We start from the raw sequence: 20412 nt of genomic DNA, 5'->3' as shown, positions 1-20412 counted from the left end.
TAGAGCAGATAGAAAGGACCTTTGATCTATGCATCAGATATTCATACCTTCTGAGGAAATACTCATCAAAGTATCTTCAGTAAAGAAAGATGATCAAAGAAATTCTGTATTAGACCACTCACACTATCATTTTCCTTGCATGTAAATGAAGGGAGGGTCTCGAATGACTCAGTTCCCATAATCAAGTTTCTCATCCAGCGTTCAAACTCCACTGCATTACTGAAGTCATGTCATTATACGTGAAAGCGTTGTTTTGTCATGAAGTTTTTGGTCAAGAATGTTCACCCTTAAAGATTTCTTACACTGATTATTTAAGAGAATAGTGCTTTTCTTCATCTTAACCAGGTTTTTACCCCTTTTCATCATATTTGGGGTGGGGAAGACGCAAAAAACAAGCAAACAACACAAAGCCAAAGGTTGAAAACTCTGATCAAAGCCGGCACTCTTCTGTATAATCAAGAAATACTTCAAAGCCACTTATCATTCCTTTACAAACGTATGTACAGATATGAACAATCATTTTGTTTTTTAAATAATATCTACTGGGTTTTATCACGGCATTGATTACGATGAGAAACTTAACAAAGAATCAGAGGCGCAGCAACTGGTTCAGGGACGAGGGTGCACTCAGGTGTTTGATAGCCTTGATTTCTCACCATCACACCAGCTCTTTTGCTTGTCACAGATTTGACGCTATCAGAGCACATGGATTGTTTTTAAAATCACTACTGTATTTGCTTTTTAAAAAAAAAAACACTCATTTTATGGAACACTTCCTTATCAGTATTCTACCATGAAATGCTTTAGAGCCATCCGTATTAAGTATAATCAACAAAGACCAATATGATGGTCAAATCATTAACAACAGTGTTTTCACCACAAGCTATAAGGTAAAGAACCTGGTTAACCTCAGTTCTTATGGACTCATAGTTACTGAACTTCTATGTGCAAGTAGTATGTTAGCACTCAGTATACAAAGGTAATCAAGTGAGACACAGCTCCTGCTAAAAGTAGGACTTACAGTTGGGAAGGATAACAAACAATCAAATACGTACAAAGTTATGAACTGTAAGAAAAACGCAATAAAGGAAAAGTCCATTGAGAACATAGGACACTAGGACTTAACCTCGTGAGGGACTGGGATGGGCAGGAAATACCCGGGAAGGCTTCCCTGAGAAACCACCGTTCAGCTAAGATCTGCAGGATAAATAGGCAAAAGGAAGAGAATGGGTTGGGAAGCTTTCTGGGCAAGAGTCACATGTGCAAAGGCTCTGAGGTAGTAAAGAACATGGAAAAATGAGAGGGATGGCAGTGTGGCCTGCAAGCTGAAAGCCCAGGACAGAGTAGCAGGGGTCAGTGGTGCATCTGGGGAGCTGGCAGGGGCCAGGGTGAGCACAGCCTCATAGCCATGTTGTCAAATGGGGCTGACCCTGAGACCGATTGGGAAGTGTCAGTTTTAAGCAAGAGAATGACAGGATTAAATGTACAGTTTTGCAAGATTACACTCATTGAACAGTTGAGAATGGGTTAGGTTGCGAGGGTTATTGCTGAGGTTAGAGTTAGACGAGAGCTGATGGTAGCCTTGTACTCTGACAGAGGAGAGAAATGGGTAATCCCAGAGGTATTTAGAAGTGAGATTTTACAGGATTTGATGATGGACTGGTCATGAGGATGAGAGAAAAGAAAGCATCACGGATGACCCCCAGGCTCACATACTGGGAACCTGGTGATTTTAATTACGACTGATGCCTCGTATGACTGTCATTCCGTGATGACAAAAGCAGATTCAGATATTTCTACCAAATGCTATTCACACTCTCCCAAGGTGATTCTGAAATGAATGTTGAAGGAGGTGTCTAGTATTTATTTGCTTGTTAGCTTGTTATTGTTGTGATCCTGGCCTTGACTCATTATTTTTTTAACATCTTTATTGGAGTATAATTGCTTTACAATGGTGGTTAGTTTCTGCTTTATAACAAATTGAATCAGCTATACATATATCACCATATCTCCTCCCTCTTGCGTCTCCCTCCCACCCTCCATATCCCACCCCTCTAGGTGGACACAAAGCACCGAGCTGATCTCCCTGTGCTATGTGGCTGCTTCCCACTAGCTATCTATTTTACGTTTGGTAGTGTAAATATGTCCATGCCACTCTCTCACTACATCCCAGGTTACCCTTCCCCCTCGCTGTGTCCTCAAGTCCATTCGCAACGTCTGCGTCTTTATTCCTGTCCTGCCCCTAGGTTCTTCAGAACCAATTTTTTTTTTATTCCATATATATGTGTTAGCGTACAGGATTTGTTTTTCTCTTTCTGACTTACTTCACTCTGTATAACAGACTCTAGGTCCATCTACCTCACTACAAATAACTCAATTTCATTTCTTTTTATAGCTGAGTAATATTCCATTGTATATATGTGCCACATCTTCTTTATCCATTCATCTGTCGATGGACGCTTAGGTTGCTTCCATGTCCTGGCTATTGTAAATAGTGCTTCAGTGAACATTGTGGTACATGACTCTTCTTGAATTATGGTTTTCTCAGGATATATGCCCAGTAGTGGGATTACTGGGTCGTATAGTAGTTCTATTTTTAGTTTTGTAAGGAACCACCATATGGTTCTCCATAGTGCCTGTATCAATATACATTCCCACCAACAGAGCAAGAGGGTTCCCTTTTCTCCACACCCTCTCCAGAATTTATTATTTGTAGATTTTTTGATGATGGCCATTCTGACTGGTGTGAGGTGATAGATACCTCATTATAGTTTTGATTTGCATTTCTCTAATGATTAGTGATGTTGAGCACCCTTTCATGTGTTTGTTGGCAATCTGTATATCTTATTTGGAGAAATGTCTATTTAGGTCTTCTGCCCATTTTTGGATTGGGTTGTTTTTTTGATATTGAGCTGCATGAGCTGCTTGTATATTTTGGAGATTAATCCTTTGTCAGTTGCTTCACTTGCAAATATTTTCTCCCATTCTGAGGGTTGTCTCTTCATCTTGTTTATAGTTTCCTTTGCTGTGCAAAAGCTTTTAAGCTTCATTAGGTCCCATTTGTTTATTTTTGTTTTTATTCCATTTCTCTAGGAGGCGGGTCAAAAAGGATCTTGCTGTGATTTATGTCAGAGTGTTCTGCCTATGTTTTCTTTTAAGAGTTTTAATAGTGTGTGGCCTTACATTTAGGCCTTTAATCCATTTTGAGTTTATTTTTGTGTATGGTGTTAGAGAGTGTTCTAATTTCATTCTTTTACATGTAGCTGTCCAGTTTTCCCAGCACCACTTATTGAAGAGGCTGTCTTTTCTCCGTTGTATATTCTTGCCTCCTTTATCAAAGATGAGGTGAACATATGTGCATAGGTTTCTCTCTGGGCTTTCTATCCTGTTCCATTGATCTATATTTCTGTTTTTGTGCCACTACCATACTGTCTTGATTACTGTAGCTTTGTAGTATGGTCTGAAGTCAGGGAGCCTGATTCCTCCAACTCCATTTTTCTTTCTCATGATTGCTTTGGCTATTTGGGGTCTTTTGTGTTTCCATACAAATTGTGAAATTTTTTGTTCTAGTTCTGTGAAAAATGCCATTGTTTAGTTTGATGGGGATTGCATTGAATCTGTAGATTGCTTTGGGTACTGTAGTCATTTTCACAATGTTGATTCTTCCAATCCAAGAACATGGTATATCTCTCCATCTGTATTTTTCATCTTTAATATCTTTCATCAGTGTCTTATAGTTTTCTGCATAGAGGTCTTTTGTCTCCTTAGGTAGGTTTATTCCTAGGTATTTTATTCTTTTTGTTGCAATAGTAAATGGGAGTGTTTCCTTAATTTATCTTTCAGATTTTTCATCATTAGTGTAGAGGAATGCAAGAGATTTCTGTGCATTAATTTTGTATCCTGCTACTTTACCAAATTCATTGATGAGCTCTAGCAGTTTTCTGGTAATATCTTTAGGATTCTCTATGTATAGTATCAGGTCATCTGCAAACAGTGACAGCTTTACTTCTTCTTTTCCAATTTGGATTTCTTTTTTTTTTTTTTTTCTTCTCTGATTGCCATGGCTAAAACTTCCAAAACTATGTTGAATATTAGTGGTGAGAGTGGGCAACCTTGTCTTGTTCCTGGTCTTAGTGGAAATGGTTTCTGTTTTTCACCATTGAGAATGATGTTGGTTGTGGGTTTGTAAAATATGGCCTTTATTATGTTGAGGTAAGTTCCCTCTACGCCTACTTTCTCGAGGATTATCATAAATTGGTGTTGAATTTTGTCGAAAGCTTTTTCTGCATCTATTGAGATGATCATATGGGTTTTATCCTTCAGTTTGTTAGTATGGTGTATCACATTAATTGATTTGCGTATATTGAAGAATCCTTGCATTCCTGGGATAAACCCCACTTGATCATGGTGTATGATCCTTTTAATGTGCTGTTGGATTCTGTTTGTTAGTATTTTGTTGAGGCTATTTGCATCTATGTTCATCAGTGATATTGGCCTGTAGTTCTCTTCTTTTGTGAATATCTTTCTCTGGTTTTGGTATCAGGGTGATGGTGGCCTCGTTGAATGAGTTTGGCAGTGTTCCTCCCTCTGCTATATTTTGGAAGAGTTTGAGAAGGATAGGTGTTAGCTCTTCTCTAAATGTTTGATAGAATTTGCCTGTGAAGCCATCTGGTTCTGGGCTTTTGTTTGCTGGAAGATTTTTGATCACAGTCTCAATTTCAGTGCTTGTGATTGGTCTGTTTATATTTTCTATTTCTTCTTGGTTCAGTCTCGAAAGGTTGTACTTTTCTAAGAATTTGTCCATTTCTTCCAGGTTGTCCATTTTATTGGCATATAGTTGCTTGTAGTAATCTCTCATGATCCTTTGTATTTCTGCAGTATCAGTTGTTACTTCTGCTTTTTCATCTAATTCTATTGATTTGAGTCTTCTCCATTTTTTTCTTGATGAGTCTGGCTAATGGTTTATCAATTTTGCTTATCTTCTCAAAGAACCAGCTTTTAGTTTTATTGATCTTTGCTACTGTTTCCTTCATTTCTTTTTCATTTATTTCTGAGCTCATCTTTATGATTTCTTTCCTTCTGCTAACTTTAGGGGTTCTTTTGTTCTTGCTTCTCTAATTGCTTTAGGTGTAAGGTTAGGTTGTTTATTTGAGACATTTCTTGTTTCTTGAGGTAGGGTTGTATTGCTATAAACTTCCCTCTTAGAACTGCTTTTGATGCATCCCATAGGTTTTGGGTTGTTGTGTCTCCATTGTCATTTGTTTCTAGGTATTTTTTTATTTCCTCAGTGAACTCTTGCTTATTAAGTAGTGTATTGTTTAGCCTCCGTGTGTTTGTATTTTTTCCAGATTTTTTCCTGTAATTGATATCTAGTCTCATAGCATTGTGGTCAGAAAAGATACTTGATATGATTTCAATTTTCTTAAATTTACCAAGGCTTGATTTGTGACCCAGGATATGATCTATCCTGGAGAGTGTTCCACGAGCACTTGAGAAGAAAGTGTATTCTGTTGTTTTTGGATGGAATGTCCCATAAATATCTATTAAGTCCATCTTGTTTAATGTATCATTTAAAGCTTGTGTTTCCTTATTTATTTTCATTTTCGATGATCTGTCCATTGGTGAAAGTGGGGTGTTAAAGTCTCATACTATGATTGTGTTACTCTCGATTTCCCCTTTTATGGCTGTTAGCATTCACCTTATTTACTGTGTGCTATGTTGGGTGCATAAATATTTACAATTTTTATATCTTCTTCTTGGATTGATTCCCTACATCATTATGTAGTGTCCTTCTTTGTCACTTGTAATAGTCTTTGTTTTAAAGTCTATTTTGGCTGATATGAGAATTGCTATTCCAGCTTTCTTTTGATTTCCATTTGCATGGAATATCTTTTTCATCCCCTCACTTTCAGTCTGTATGTGTCCCTAGGTCTGAAGTGGGTCTCTTGTAGACAGCATATATACAGGTCTTGTTTTTGTATCCATTCAGCCAGTGTGTGTCTTTTGGTTGGAGCATTTAATCCATTTATGTTTAAGGTAGTTATTGATATGTGTGTTCCTATGTTACCATTTTCTTAATTGTTTGGGGTTTGTTATTGTAGGTCTTTTCCTTCTCTTGTGTTTCCTGCCTAGAGACGTTCCTTTAGCATTTGTTTTAAAGCTGGTTTGGTGCTGCTGAACTCTCTTAACTTTTGTTTGTCTGTAAAGGTTTTAATTTCTCCTCGAATCTGAATGAGATCCTTGCTGGGTAGAGTAATCTTGGTTGTAGGTTTTTCTCTTTCATCACTTTAAATATGTCCTGCCAGTCCCTTCTGGCTTGCAGAGTTTCTGCTGAAAGATCAGCTGTTAACCTTATGGGGATTCCCTTGTATGTTATTGTTGGGTCATAGTGTAGGCATATGTTTAATTTTGTAAGAAACTACCAGACCTTTTTCGTAGTGTCTGTACCACTTTATACACCCTCCAAAATGTGAGAGTTCTACTTGTTCCACATACTTGACAGAATTTCTTTTTTAGACATTCTGGTGGATGTGTAAAGAAAATATCGTCTTAAAATGATTATTCTTTAAGAGGAAAACAATCAAATCACCCTGAAATCACACATACACGCACGTGTACACACACACAGCCCCAGAATTCGTAGTGCTTTTGAGCCAAGCGTAATCAGGTATCTGTACACAAAGCATTTAGCACAAGGACAGTAACACTTGTGGGAACCTATAGTATTTTAAGGAATTAAAAGATTGGAATTATGATTTTTTTTTCCCAAAAACAGGCTGTAAGCTTCCAAGGCCTTGCTAAGAAATTCCAGCTTTGAGCTCTGGCAAGAGTGGCACAGGCAAGGCCAGCAGTATTCACATTGCAGAACCTTAGTGCTGAAGCCTGGGGGACACCTGATATCAGAATTCTTAGTCATTACTGTATGCATTTCCATTACAAAAGGGAAAACAAAAACACTACACTCTGGAGAGATTGGCTGACATGTAACCATTGAATTATGATTTCTTTGCTTTGCTTTAGCATGCATGTGACAAAACCTATCGATAGCAGAGATTGAAACCCTCCCCAAAATTACACAGAAAATTGTATTCAGACACATGCCCTTCACTGAACCCAGGGATATTGTCCTCAGACCCCAGTTTAACAAGCTTGCGCCGGGGCTTCCCTTCTGGGGCCTGACTGTAGAGAGCAACGTGACAAAGAGAAGTGGTTTTAGATGGAAAGAGCTGGGTTTGAAATTGGGATCTGCTGTGTGCTAGCTGTGTGGTTCAGACAAGCCCCTCAACTTCTCGAAACCTCAGCTTCTGCATCTGTCAGAAGGAATGACAACCTTTCCTCCTTTCAAGGGTGCTGTAATGACTAGATTGTAAATGTAGAGCTGCTAGCACCGTGCAGACATGTAAGAGATGGCTGCTTTGGTCACAGGAGAAGTGGTTCCTCCTCTCTTCCTGCCCACAGGCCTCTCCTGGCTGCCCACCAGAGAGTGCCAAACTACAGGACCACTCGTTCTCTGTATTTCCCCAGTGAACCTGACTGAGAATTATGAGGAAATAATTTTGGGTTTTTTTGTTTTGTTTTTTTTTTGCGGTAAAAAAACACTGCTGTGGCCTCTCCCATTGTGGATGGAGCACAGGCTCCGGACGCGCAGGCTCAGCGGCCATGGCTCACGGGCCCAGCCGCTCCACGCCATGTGGGGTCTTCCCGGACCGGGGCACGAACCCGTGTCCCCTGCATCGGCAGGCGGACTCTCAACCACTGCGCCACCAGGGAAGCCCTGAGGAAATAATTTTAATAAAAGCATTCATACCAAGTTATAAATGATGGGTGGGTTTAGCCTTCCAAGAAGAAAATTGTAATTCTAAAAGAATTGTTTTCATTCACATGAATCTTTGGTTGTAAAAGGAGGTATCTGGGAGAGGCAGGAAGATAACCTGAGTTGGAAGCTTCAGTAAAAACCTAGCACTGCTGGGGTGTGATGGGCAAACTGTCCTCAGGCACTGCTCTTACCACAGAGGATTGTGAAGGGAATTATGACCTGACACAGCCCTGCAGAACCTCTGCGTGCAAAGCAAGTGGTGATTGGTTGTTTGAGGAGTACTTCCAGTTTCTGCTGCTGTCCCTAACGAAGAGCCCATCAGAGACAGATGAGCCAATTGAGGGCCACAGGTTTATGGGGATGCAGCATGCTCAGCTCAGAAATCGCTGAATGCAACATCCTGTGTGGAGAAAGGCCAGAGCCACCTCAGCAGACAGACCCGGTACCTCTCCTCTCCCCTCCTCCCTGTCCCCTCTTCTCCCTTCAGGGGCAGGTGCACATTTCCGACCCAAAGGCAGGGTTGGACTGTGCATCTGCTGGACCTTGGGCTTCATCTAGTTCCGTCGAGACTAGATGGAGCACAAAGCCTACACTGACCTCCCAGGAGGCCCACAGTTCAATCAGCTGGCCTGCAGAAGTCAACGAAAGACAAGAAAGTGGCCTTCTGTGTAATCTGGGGAGCCATGGGGCTTTGCTCCTAAAGGAGAGATGTATTGTGAGTCAAAGAGAAAAGCTAAGCATTTAAAGATCACTTGCTTTTGAGCTGAAGCTGACTGAGAAAAAGTTGTATTCATTTGGTTATCAGAAATTCATACTGCACTCAGTAGCTTTGTAGCAAATGATCTTTATTTGTAAAGAAAAAACATAAAACAGTTGTTCACAGAAGAAATAAAAAGTTCCCATAGTTACGGGATAAATAAGCCACAGCCCTTAGTCACATATGAGGCCAAGATCTCACACAGGCTGGCTGTGTAATTTTTTCTGTAATTATGTGGAATGAACTGTGCAGAATAATTCATACAAAACCCCTATTTTAACACTTCAGTTTTACATGATGATTTTTCAATGGTTCAATCAAGCTGGAACATTTTACTGTATCTGAAATATATGGGACTTCTGGCTGTTAACAGCTGATGCTGCTAAACATACTAATCTTCCCCCCATAAACAGTCCTACACACTCATCTGTCTTGTTTTTCAGGTTAACTTATTCCATTCATTCAGTGCTTACAAATGTGTGATGGTTTGAGAAACTGGAAGTAGGTGGATTTAGCAGCAAAGCAGCATGATTATAATCATGATAAAGCTAGCTGTGCCCCAGTAACAGTGTCTTAGTTATAAACACCAGAAATGCAGAACCCCCAAAGAAAGCATATTTATTATTTCTAATGTTAATAACCTCACTAAACATTTGACAGATATGTACTGAGCATTAGCACAAAAAAATGGATACCGAGAAAGAACTAGGTGCAAAATTGAATCTAAAGTTCAGACTTTATGAAGAAGCATTTAGTAAATTGACTGTCTATAATTGAAGTGCATTTGAAGAGCTTTTGGGGAAAGTTTTTTAATATCCTAGGCTTAAATTTAGATTGCTTTTCTATTACAGGAAAAATGTATAGCATGTCTGAAATATAAACAGAGTACATATAAAAATCTTAAATTTTGTTTTAAATTTTGGTTTTTTGTCTTTCTGCATTTCTGCGGACTGTCAAAATGAAAACAGCTGACTGGAGATCTAGACGTCTTGCTTAGAAAGTGTATCCCTTGGGTATCTCCCTGCTGTCAGGCTCAGGCATTCTATAAGTGTCTGGATGTAACAGAGAATTTGTAGTATTATCAGCTGGTGTCCATCTTTCATCTGTTCATATTATCTGTGCAACTTCTTGTTTTCTTGAATTTTTCAGAGTTTTTAATGAAATTGTTTGGCTGGAAATGTAACTAATACCATATTTTAAATCTCTTTTTCTTGCTTTACCAAACTTCTGAACAACTTTAGATTCACAAGGTTCATCGTGACTCAGGAGATAATTCTCAAACAGGTGAGAATACTTCAATTTCACTCTTACATACTCAGGTGGAATTTGTGGGTTCAAGTCTATGAATCACTCTGAAGAAGTCTGGATTGACAGTCACCACCCCAGAACTTGGATTGCTGATATCTAAGTGCTGATACTGAAAGGTCTGAGAGCAAGGTTAAAAGCAGGATCCCTTAAAAAGCTTTGAGTCTTCATTCACGGCAACCTTTTCTACTGAATGCCTTCTTCATCCTGGTTTCTTTTGCTGACTAGAAACCATGGAGAGCAAGATAAACTGAAAATAGAGAGTGGCCTGAAAGTCCAGGGGACACACATTATTATACCATAGTTAGTCTTCGCTTTCTTTGCAGCAGTCAGTGACTACATACAATTAGAAGATGTGAATGGGCCCTCGCCAGGCAGTCAGGAGCAGCAAATCACCATTTCAGCTGCCCACATCCTCACATCATACCTTGAGCAAGACTCTCACTGTCTGACTCCTGGTTTCCTCTGCCATAAAAAGAGGAGGCTGCTAATGACTTCTACATTTGAAAGGTCTAGAATTCTTTGATCATTAGAGGGGAAAATCAGTCTGCTACCAAAGATTTAAAATTCTCGTTCCTGCACACACACCACACATTCTCTCCCTTGTTGGTGGCTTTCCCAGCCACTGAGGCATAAAGTTGGACCCTGGGCTACTTCCTTTAGTGCCTTTCCTGGATTCTAAAATGGACCATATTTTCACCTACTCAGAAAGATTTCATTTGATCTTTCTGAGCTTCAGTTTCTTCATTTGTAAAATGAACTAACAATGCCTATGAGAATTAAAGGAGAAAATGTATATAATGTCTAGCAGTACCTGGCGTTTAACTGTTTGGTATCCTTCTCCTCTTCCCTCTACACTTTTTCTCTGTCTCTCTCTTTCACAGATGTTTTAGTTTATTTCTTTAACCTAGTGAGAGTATTATTTTAACTTACTTAAGAGCTGCTGAGTGTCAAAAACTGTTATAAGCATTTTCATATCCTTTACAGTGCCCAGTATTGCCTTGCACATGATAGACACTCAATAAATACAGAACATTGATTAACTGAAACCATCCCATCTTGGAAAGCATAAGTTCCACCATTTATTAACTCTTGGACCTTAAGCTACCCACATAATCTCTCCAAGTTTAAATTTCCTCATCAGTAAAATGGGGATTGCACTATGTAGCTTTCAGAATTGTAATGATTATGTAAGATAATTACTATATTTAAAATAAATAGTAAGGCACAATGTCTGGTGCATAGTAGATGCTCAGTAAGTGGTAGCTATTTTTTTTTTAATTGATGACACTGTATCCTTTTTTGCCATTGAGTACAGCTATTTGAATCTCTCTTATCCTTCTTTTCTCTGGTTTTAAAGTTCATTCCACAACATCTTTTGAGAGAATGAATAAATGAATTCTTTGATTTAAATGGCCTTTATTGAATAAATAATTTCTCCAAACTTTTAGTCTTTTCTATTGCTATAGATTTTCTTAATTTTAGCTGAGATAAAAGGAAGAATAAGCATTATCCATCTTTGAATAATTATTTCTAGTGAATGATTTAGAATTCAACCAGCCAGCCTGGGCTATAGCCTCCCTAGTTTAGTTTTATTTGGAAACTACATTTTGAGGAATTCTTGGGCTCTTTAATCCTGAATTTAATCTTAAATATTTAATAAGTTAGATTTAATTTGTTATCTGGTAAACAACTGTTAGGAATGTGTATGATTATTACATTCCTAAATGTAATAGGCTAAATCCAGTGTCTTGCAAGTGACCACTATTAGTTCCTCAGGGTTTGAAAGATGTAATATGATCTTAACAATATAATTTTATAGGTATCTTATAAAGAAATATTGAAACTCAAATCCAAGGCTAGGGAAATGATTAAGGCAGGGTCTGAAAGAAAATTAGGCAAAGGGGTAGTAAAATAGTTTAAGTTAGGTATTTAAGACAAGGTCTTATGGCTGGCTATGTTGTTCAGATTAACTTTATGATAGTTCTGCCTTCCACTTTATGCTGTATAAATATAATTCAAGTTTCGTTACTGATTTAACCTTTTTAAACTTGAATCAGATGTTTAATGACATTAAAGTAAATGGTTAAAAAGGTGATCTAGAGAAATATCTAAGACATATAAAGTGATAGCAAGTAGTAGAATAATATTATAACATGATCCCACATTTGCTTAAAAAGAAGGTATACATGCAGATGAACAAATGTAATTAATAATAGGCAAACATGAACTTTATATTTACTATGTAGCAGGCACTGTTCTAAGTGCTATCTATGAATTAACTTGTTTGCATCTCACAACAGCCTATGAATGCGGTGCTATAACTATCCCCACTTTGCAGGTGTGGATACTGAGACACAGAGAAGGAACATTCCCAAAGTTGCACAGCTATTAGATGGCATAGTGGAGATTGGAGTTTTGGCAATTTGGCTCTGGAACTGGTTCTCTTAGTTACTATGCTCTCTTGCACTTTTTTTGGTGTCAGTAGACAGTTCTTTAGAAAGCATTGCATCTTCTTTTCTTTCTTGGAATATGATCATTTATCAGTGTCTAAGAAAAGCATCCCCCTGCTGAAACCTGCACATCTGCCTCCTTTCTGCACGGTGAGGAGAAATTCTGTGTTATGGCTAAGTTTCTCTCCTTGCTCATGGGTTACTCCTACAAGAAGCAAATGCCCTGAAAATGCAATTTTCTGAAGCCACCTCTGCTGCCCTGACATTTTTATCCTTTGGTCCTCACTGGTAGCATGCACCATTTGATTAGATCTCACATTAATGTGACAGCACATTTTGAGCATTAAATTCAAAGTCTGCAAAGACTTACACAGATTTTTTTTCCCTCAGAAAACAAGGACAAAAGTGAGAGTTAAATTGTTGGAATTTGTTCGGATTAGAAAACTGCTTTTTCTTCTCTTCATTCCTGGGATCAACATTCTGCATCATTTGATGAAACCATATCCTCAGGAGAACCTAGAAAACCATCAAGAGGTCTTTTACAGAGGGACCTAAACTTGGTCCAAATTAGTTTCTCAAACTCTACTCTCTGTGAACTTGACTAGTATTTTATTTCCTCAAATATCCCCATAGAAGCCTTCCCCACCCATTGAAATGTATTGTCCTTCATGTCAAAATGAACCCCTCAAAATTTCCCCCGTTTGTTTTCTTGTTTTTTGTTTTTGTTTTTTTCCCATACGTGGGCCTCTTCACTATTGTGGCCTCTCCCGCTGCGGAGCATAGGCTCCGGACGCGCAGGCTCAGTGGCCATGGCTCACGGGCCCAGCCACTCCGCGGCATGTGGGATCTTCCCGGACCGGGGCACGAACCCGCGTCCCCTGCATCGGCAGGCAGACTCTCAACCACTGCGCCACCAGGGAAGCCCTCCCCCAAGTTTTAATGTTTATTTTCAAGAAGATATTTATTAATGGAACTAAGTAACCCTTAATAATAAGCTCCATTACAATGTAATGTGGTACCACAAGGAAAAGATGTCATTTTACAATTAATATGACTGATAATTCTGTGTGTGTTGATGATCTGAAGAGACAGTGGCTCACTATTTCTTAAAAATATTTTACAGTGCTTAAAAAGTAACCTCGTTTTCTTTGGAGAATGAGGGAAAAAATATGTCTAAACTTTGCCTGTGAATAAGCTTGAAAACTAATCACTCTCCATTACTACTCTGAAATCCTTAGAGTCTCATTCATTCAGACACAAGAACAGGAGGAAAGAGTCCATTGATGTGAAATCAATATCATCTCGAGGCAGTGATGGTAAGTTTTTCAGATTTCCTTGACTTTAAAGTGTAGAAAATGACACAGGAATATATTTAAGAATTCCTCAGCATAAAAACAAAACCCCAAGGAATAGGATTACAACTAAACTGGCTTTTTTCCTGTAGATGGAAAAAATTTTAGGCCTTCTTATTCTTTTTTTACTTTTTATATAGTCTTTGCCTTTTCTGTGAAATGACTCCATGCTTGTTCCTTTATGGCCTAACGCGTGTTAGGCCACATAACCACTAGAGCAGCTCAGTTTCAATAGCTAGGTCACTCTTAGCTGCTATCCTTCAGGTCCTTCAGGTCACAATGGGAAACCCGAGCCTGAGAGAAGTGGCTGAACTAGCAAGGACCAAAGACTCTAGGGATAAGATGTATAATTCATAGAGGAAGATGGATAGACCACAAGGCATGCAAGGGATTGGGACCAAGAACGTGAAGGAAGGAAATGGACTGAAATTTTTCCCGATGGGCTGAGGATGTAGATAGATGAAGAGGGTATCCATTTTAGAGGATAATGGATGAGGGCATTTCAACTGGATTAGTTCAGTTTTCAGAATAGAGTTTGAGATGGGATCATCCATTCTCTCTCCAGAGCATGGGAGAAGTGAAGGCTGAAGAGTATAGAAGGGCAGCAATGGTGGCTGCTCTGGCAGTGGAGATGGCTACAAAGATGGCTGACCGGCAGGCAGGCTCTGCTGACATCAGCTACATTAAGTTATCAGCTCTATAACATGCGAATTCTATGCCCTCCTGCCTGCCTCTCAGGGAGGGGTAGGAAGATCTGATGAGAACAATGCTTTTCAAATAAAGCTTGTACCTTTTGGATTTTGAACCACATGTAAAGATAGGACATTTTAGATGGAGAGGATAATGGGTGAAGGAATTTCAACGGGATTAGCTCAGTTTTTACAGATGAGAGCTAGACCCACCGTGGGCTCCTGGTGCTAAGAACCTAAAGTCTTAGGAGTGCCTGGCCCTAACTCAGAATAAGAGGGGCTCATTCTTCTGCCCACCCCACCCTGGCCACGGATCGTGCCTCCCCTCCTACACTGCAGTCATCCAGTTACCCAGCCTGTGGCTGAGGACTGAAAGTGACGGAACTGCCCAAGTTGGGCTTTAGTGACTTACGGGAAAGTAACTCCTGGGGGATCATTAGGCTGTTGGGATGAGGCCTCCGGATCCCATCAACCTTCTCTGAAATCCCCGTGTGGACCTGAGACTCATAAAGCCTTCCTGCCATCAATGTTCCGGGCCAGACCACCCTTTCCAGTCCCTGGCAAGTAGTGGCTGAGCTCTCAGCCTTTAAGGACTAAGAGATGGGTGAATTCATTGCTTTATGGGGAGCAGTGGAGGACAGTAGTCCTGTGGGAATCAGGCCCCCAAGTCCGTGCAGGGTTCCTTTGCTGCACTTAAGCGCAGCTGAGCCACTAGAACCAGATACAACTTTCTTGGCTTCTCTCCAGCACCAAGCCTACAGAATCGTCGCTACCCATCCATGGCAAGGATCCATTCCATGACCATCGAGGCTCCCATCACAAAGGTGAGTAGCAGCTGCTGCCCCGACTCTGCAGTCAGGGCCACTGAACACTAGGCTATATTCTGGAGATAACGTGATGAATGGCGTACTAATACCTATATCATGGAGTTTACAGTCTAGTAAAGGAAACAGATATTAAACAAATAAACACATAATAAATACATAGTTATAAATTGCAATAACTGCCGTAAAGGAAAACAACAGGTTTCTATGAGGGAAAATTAGGTTAGGGCCCTAGTTTGGTTGGGTGAGAGGGCTGGTCAGGGAGGGTCTCTCTGTAGAGGAAGTAATGTTTGAAGTAAGACCTGAAGGATACAAAGATGTTAGGAGAAGAGGATTCTAGGCAGCAGGCACAGCAAGGCACGAGCACTGAGGTGGGAAAAGGAGGGAATGGAGCAAACGAGGACCTGAAAGAAAGTCAGGTGTGACTGGAGCTTGGAGAGCAGAGGGGAGAAATGGTGACATGGACTTGTGCCGGGCTCAGTTCATTCTGGCCAATAGAGCTGTAATAAGTTTATATTTTAGTTCATGTGCAACGGAAACCACTGAAGAGTTTAAAGTAGGGGAGTGACATGACCAGATACCTTTATTGAAAATAACACCAAGCTGCCATGCAGAGAATGGACTGGAGTTGGCAAGAGTGAAAGAGAAGAGGACAATTAGGGACCTTTTCCAGAATCCTAAGCAAGAAATTGTGTTAGCTGTACTAGAATTAGAGCAGTGGAGGTGGAGAGAAATGAGTAGATCAGGAAATATTGGGGGGTAAATTCAGTTCGTCTTGATGATGAATTATACTGTCAGGTAGGGAGAGAATTGAGGGAAAGTGATATGTCAACCAGGGCCTCCCAGGGTTTTGGTTTGAGCACAAGATTAATATGTTTTTTTCACGGCAATGTAGAAACCAGAGGAGCACAGCTCTCGTCTTTCATTTTCTGTTTGGTTTACTTGCTTGCTTTGCTTTGGGAAGAGGAGAGCAAGGTGTGAGTTTAGTTTTGGATATGTAAGTAAGATATTCCAATAGACATGTCAAGCAGGCAACTGAATATATAAATCTGAAAGTCAAAAAGGAGTTCAGGGCTGGGATATAAATTTGAGAGTCCTGGGCATGTGGATCGTATATGTCCAAAGTCCTGGAAATGAAAGAGCTCATCTCTGAAAGGACTGTGGAGTGAGAGGAAGGCCCAGCACTAGTCTGAGGAACTGCAACCTGTAGAAGAGAGCTAAAGGAGAAGGATCAGCAAAGGAGCCTGAGAAAATGTAGTCCCTGAAGTAAGAGAAACACTGAGATAGGGTGGGATGAGAAGCATGCTTCAGTATAAAGAGGGTGGTGCCGTGAAAGCACTGGTCATTTTGAACAGTAAGATGTGTTATCATCTGATTTCTTTTGGATTCTAGGCACATGAGTGAGTTTTGAGAAGAAGAATCCTAATGTCCTCAAATTGATTCTTTCTCTCTCTTTACTTCCTTAGGTTATAAATATAATCAATGCAGCCCAAGAAAACAGTCCTGTCACAGTAGCAGAAGCCTTGGACAGAGTTTTAGAAATTTTACGGACCACAGAACTGTACTCCCCTCAGCTGGGTACCAAAGATGAAGATCCCCACACCAGTGATCTCGTGGGAGGCCTGATGACTGTGAGTGATGAGGAAAAACCAGAAATGCAGGACAATGTTAAGTGCACTCCAGAGAACATATAACATGTAACATATAAACTGTTACCTTTAGGTGTAGAAATACCTGCTGTATGGGCTAACATCAGCATAACCAGAAGCAGTTGCAGGAGCACAAATGACTAATTTGTCCTCTGAATTTGTACTACAGTAAGGAGTAAATAGTTGATTGAAGGCTAAATATCACAATGGAGCCCTTTTGTACGTCTTCCCCTTTACCTGGTATAGTATTCCATTGAGGGTTATGGCTAGGCTTCCTTGGACCTCAGGCTCTTTATATAATGAAAGCGTTGGTACTTAGATGACAGCACTAGTTTCCAAAAATCTTAGCTGTAGAATTCTTTCTTTAAATAAAACCTTTATATAGAGTTCCCTTTATAATCAATAAAAGCAGAGTGGAGCTGCTGTGGCTCAGTATGGGGAGGGGAGGAGGAAGCCGCCCCATGCCGGCACTCCAATACCACCATTTGTAACCACTAAAAGTAGCTTATTTCTAAGGAGTCATCCTGTTCTAGTGTTTTTGCTGTGATCTGTTTGGCTGTAATCATAATCTATCAGCAAGTGAAGAAAAATGAGAAAATTCAAATTATTCACTTGTGCTCCCTGTTGGAGACTGAAGCTGGAAGAATTCTTTGGGAGAAAAACAAAGTCCAAGAGTCATCGAAGAGTTTTACTTTGAAGTTTTCTGTCTAGTCCTGCCACCAAATGCTGAGTGTTGACTGGCTTTCTGGTCCATCCTCCTTGTTCCTACTGAAGGTTTCTGGGGAGCCTGTAATTTGAGTGACCTCCTGATCCTTCTGAGCCCCTCGGCTGGCCTTGGTTGCCCGATCCCAATGCAGTGTAGACTTTAGTTCTAAAGAACACTGGCAAGGGGTGTGTGTGTTTGCCATCTGCAGCAACATGAATGGACTTAGAGATAATCATACTAAGTGAAGTAAGTCAGACAAAGACAGATATATCAATTATATGTGGAATCTTAAAAAGTGATACAAATGAACTTATTTACAAAACAAAAATAGACTCACAGACATAGAAAACAAACTTATGGTTACCAAAGGGGAAATGTTGGGGGGAGGGTGGATAGATTAGGAGTTTGGGATTAACAGATATACACTACTATATATAAAATAGATAAACAACAAGAACCTACTGTACAGCACAGGGAACTATATTCAACATCTTGTAATAATGGAAAAGAATCTGAAAAGGTATACATATATATCTCCAAATCACTTTGCTGTGTACCTGTAACTAACAACATTGTAAATCAAAAATACTGCAATTAAAAAAAAAATAGAACACTGCCAAGGGTCTGTCAGGAGGCTGGCCACTGCAGAGCTGCAGAACCATTCTGGTTCCTAGAACAAGTTATCTGCCCTCCTTTCCCCTGCTGCCATACCATGTTGGGCTTCCTCTCCAGGTAATGGTGTGAGGAACCAGTACAAGATTCCCCCTTTTTTATGTAGCATTAGGGAAGAGAAGAAAGAAAGATTAAGAACAGAGGAGTTCCTTGTGATACCTGCCTTAGAGGCACGAAGGTTATGGCCATTGTTACTTATCAATTTATCCAGTTTTGAAAATTAAGCTCTTGGCCTAAAGATCCAGAGTGTGACTTCAGGAGAGCCCTTCATTAATACTTTAAACCTTAGCACATACTTTCTGAGGATGACAAATAAGCAATTACAAATGGCTTTTAAGCAGAGGTCTAAATAATTAGGTACTCGGGGGTAGAAGGTAGAGGGCAGGAAAATGAGATGCAAGAACAGCTGGGGACTAAAGTTCACGAGCCTACTAAATGGCAGAACATCGAAATTCTGTTCACTCCCTTATGCTGCCCTTCCAAAGACCTCAAATCCAGAAACTTCCTTTAAAGGCTAACAGTGAAGCTCATGTTATAAGACAGAAACTACCGCTGGAAAAGAGTTAATTTAGACGTTAGTCAAAAATTAGCCCAACCTTTTAAAGGCTTTACATTAAATCATCCCCCAGATGTGGCCCATAGCTTTGGCTCCCCAGGATGCAAATCTAAGAACACAAGAATAACACAGTCCTTGTGAGGGTAATTGGGGTCCTTTCAAATTAACAGGCACCCGAAGCAAGATCACTTCTGTGATTTCATTATGTGGCTTCAATATGCAACACGAGAAAGATGGCATGAGAACAGAGCTAACTCACAGTTCAGGTGTGAGACCTGAATGCAGTCATAGCCACTTAATTCTCAATTCTCCATCTCCTGGGGCTAACAGCCTTGGAAAGGAGAGTATCCACTGTTTTGTAGCCATTGTTCTCACTTGATTTTGAGCTTCATCTTGGAGTTCCAGATTGACTGGGTTATTCAGGATTCAAATCTTTCGCTAATGAAAGAAATGAGAGAGTAATGATAATGGCATATAAAGCATGCTTCTCATAGCATCTTTCTTTATTCCAGGATGGCTTGAGAAGGTTGTCAGGAAACGAGTATGTGTTCACTAAGAGTAAGTTGTCCTCTATCCACTTGTTACTGATAACCTGTCTCTGGCCTTTTGTCTTCCTCAGTGTTGTGATTATTGTTTGGGAAGGGCCTTGGTGATACTTTCTATTCGTCTCATTGGAGTTTAAGCATCTCTATGGTCTACATTTGAAACCAGGTCTCCTAATATAAATTACTTCTCTGAGCGCTGTCAGAATAAGAATTGCAAATCTCTCTATATTTAAACAGTTAAACTGAATTATTTTTCTGTTGGGGGGTCCTGAAGTTTAATAATGTAAGAGAACCCTGAAGGGAAAATCTTCTTACCCCTGGAAGTTCAAGACTTTCTTTCTAGTAGCAACCATGAAGATGACAAATGCTTAGCAGCACTCAAGATTCCACAGTTACCCACCCTTCCTGCCCCATCTGTTTGCTCAGATGTGCCCCAGAGTCACAGTCACCTTGGGATGCCAGTAACCATCAACGATGTCCCCCCTTCTATCGCTCAATTACTTGATAATGAGGAAAGCTGGGAGTTCAACATATTTGAATTGGAAGCTGTGACACACAAAAGGTATGTGGCTTCTCTGGCTGTAGGCAGGGGGAGGATTGATGGACACACTCAAGACTTTCACATCTGGAAACTTTGAGGGAGATGTGAGTCCTTGCCACAAGTGACCTCCCAGGTTCTGCTTTTCATGCCATGCTGGAGGAGTGTCAAATGCGCAGAGAGACTGTGGCCCCTTGAGTGAGCTCCTTTATGGAGAAGAGAGTATTGGAGGCTAAGATGTGGGATCAGCCTGGTGATACCCAGGATGAAGAAATACTGAGTGTCTTCTTCAGATCTACCCAGGTCATTCCTTTGCGCCAGTGAGCCAAGAGTTCTAAGTATTCCTAGCCCCAAACTTGTTGAAGTCCCACCTTACAAAATGAGTTTGAGAGCACTGTAGACTTTTCTTTTGATCCATCCTATAGGCAGGGGAAAGATTAGATGACACAGAAAGTCCTCTTCTATTACAGAAGTCCATTTTCTTCCAGGGGTGTTGGATATGAATGATAACTATAAATAAGTAACTTAATTCTAAATGACATGACTTTGC

The 20412-nt window shown here is 40.1% G+C and overlaps 1 protein-coding gene across 17 annotated transcripts in view; it reads left to right on the top strand.

Moving 5' to 3' along the window:
- PDE8B (phosphodiesterase 8B) overlaps positions 1 to 20412 on the top strand; it is a 384709-nt gene that overhangs the window by 342344 nt on the left and 21953 nt on the right. For all 17 annotated transcript variants that reach the window (XM_082836129.1, XM_082836131.1, XM_082836145.1 and 14 more), the window contains 6 exons: positions 9815 to 9857; positions 13570 to 13647; positions 15120 to 15196; positions 16663 to 16827; positions 19292 to 19337; positions 19751 to 19886. In XM_082836129.1, coding sequence (XP_082692255.1) covers positions 9815 to 9857; positions 13570 to 13647; positions 15120 to 15196; positions 16663 to 16827; positions 19292 to 19337; positions 19751 to 19886 — 545 coding nt within the window. The remainder of the gene's footprint in view (positions 1 to 9814; positions 9858 to 13569; positions 13648 to 15119; positions 15197 to 16662; positions 16828 to 19291; positions 19338 to 19750; positions 19887 to 20412) is intronic.

This window comes from Leucopleurus acutus, assembly GCF_964270905.1.
Source record: "Leucopleurus acutus genome assembly, chromosome: 3".
Classification (NCBI taxonomy): domain Eukaryota; kingdom Metazoa; phylum Chordata; class Mammalia; order Artiodactyla; family Delphinidae; genus Leucopleurus; species Leucopleurus acutus.
The sequence above is the reverse complement of the archived record's forward strand: the minus strand, read 5'-3'. Positions and strand labels throughout refer to the sequence as shown.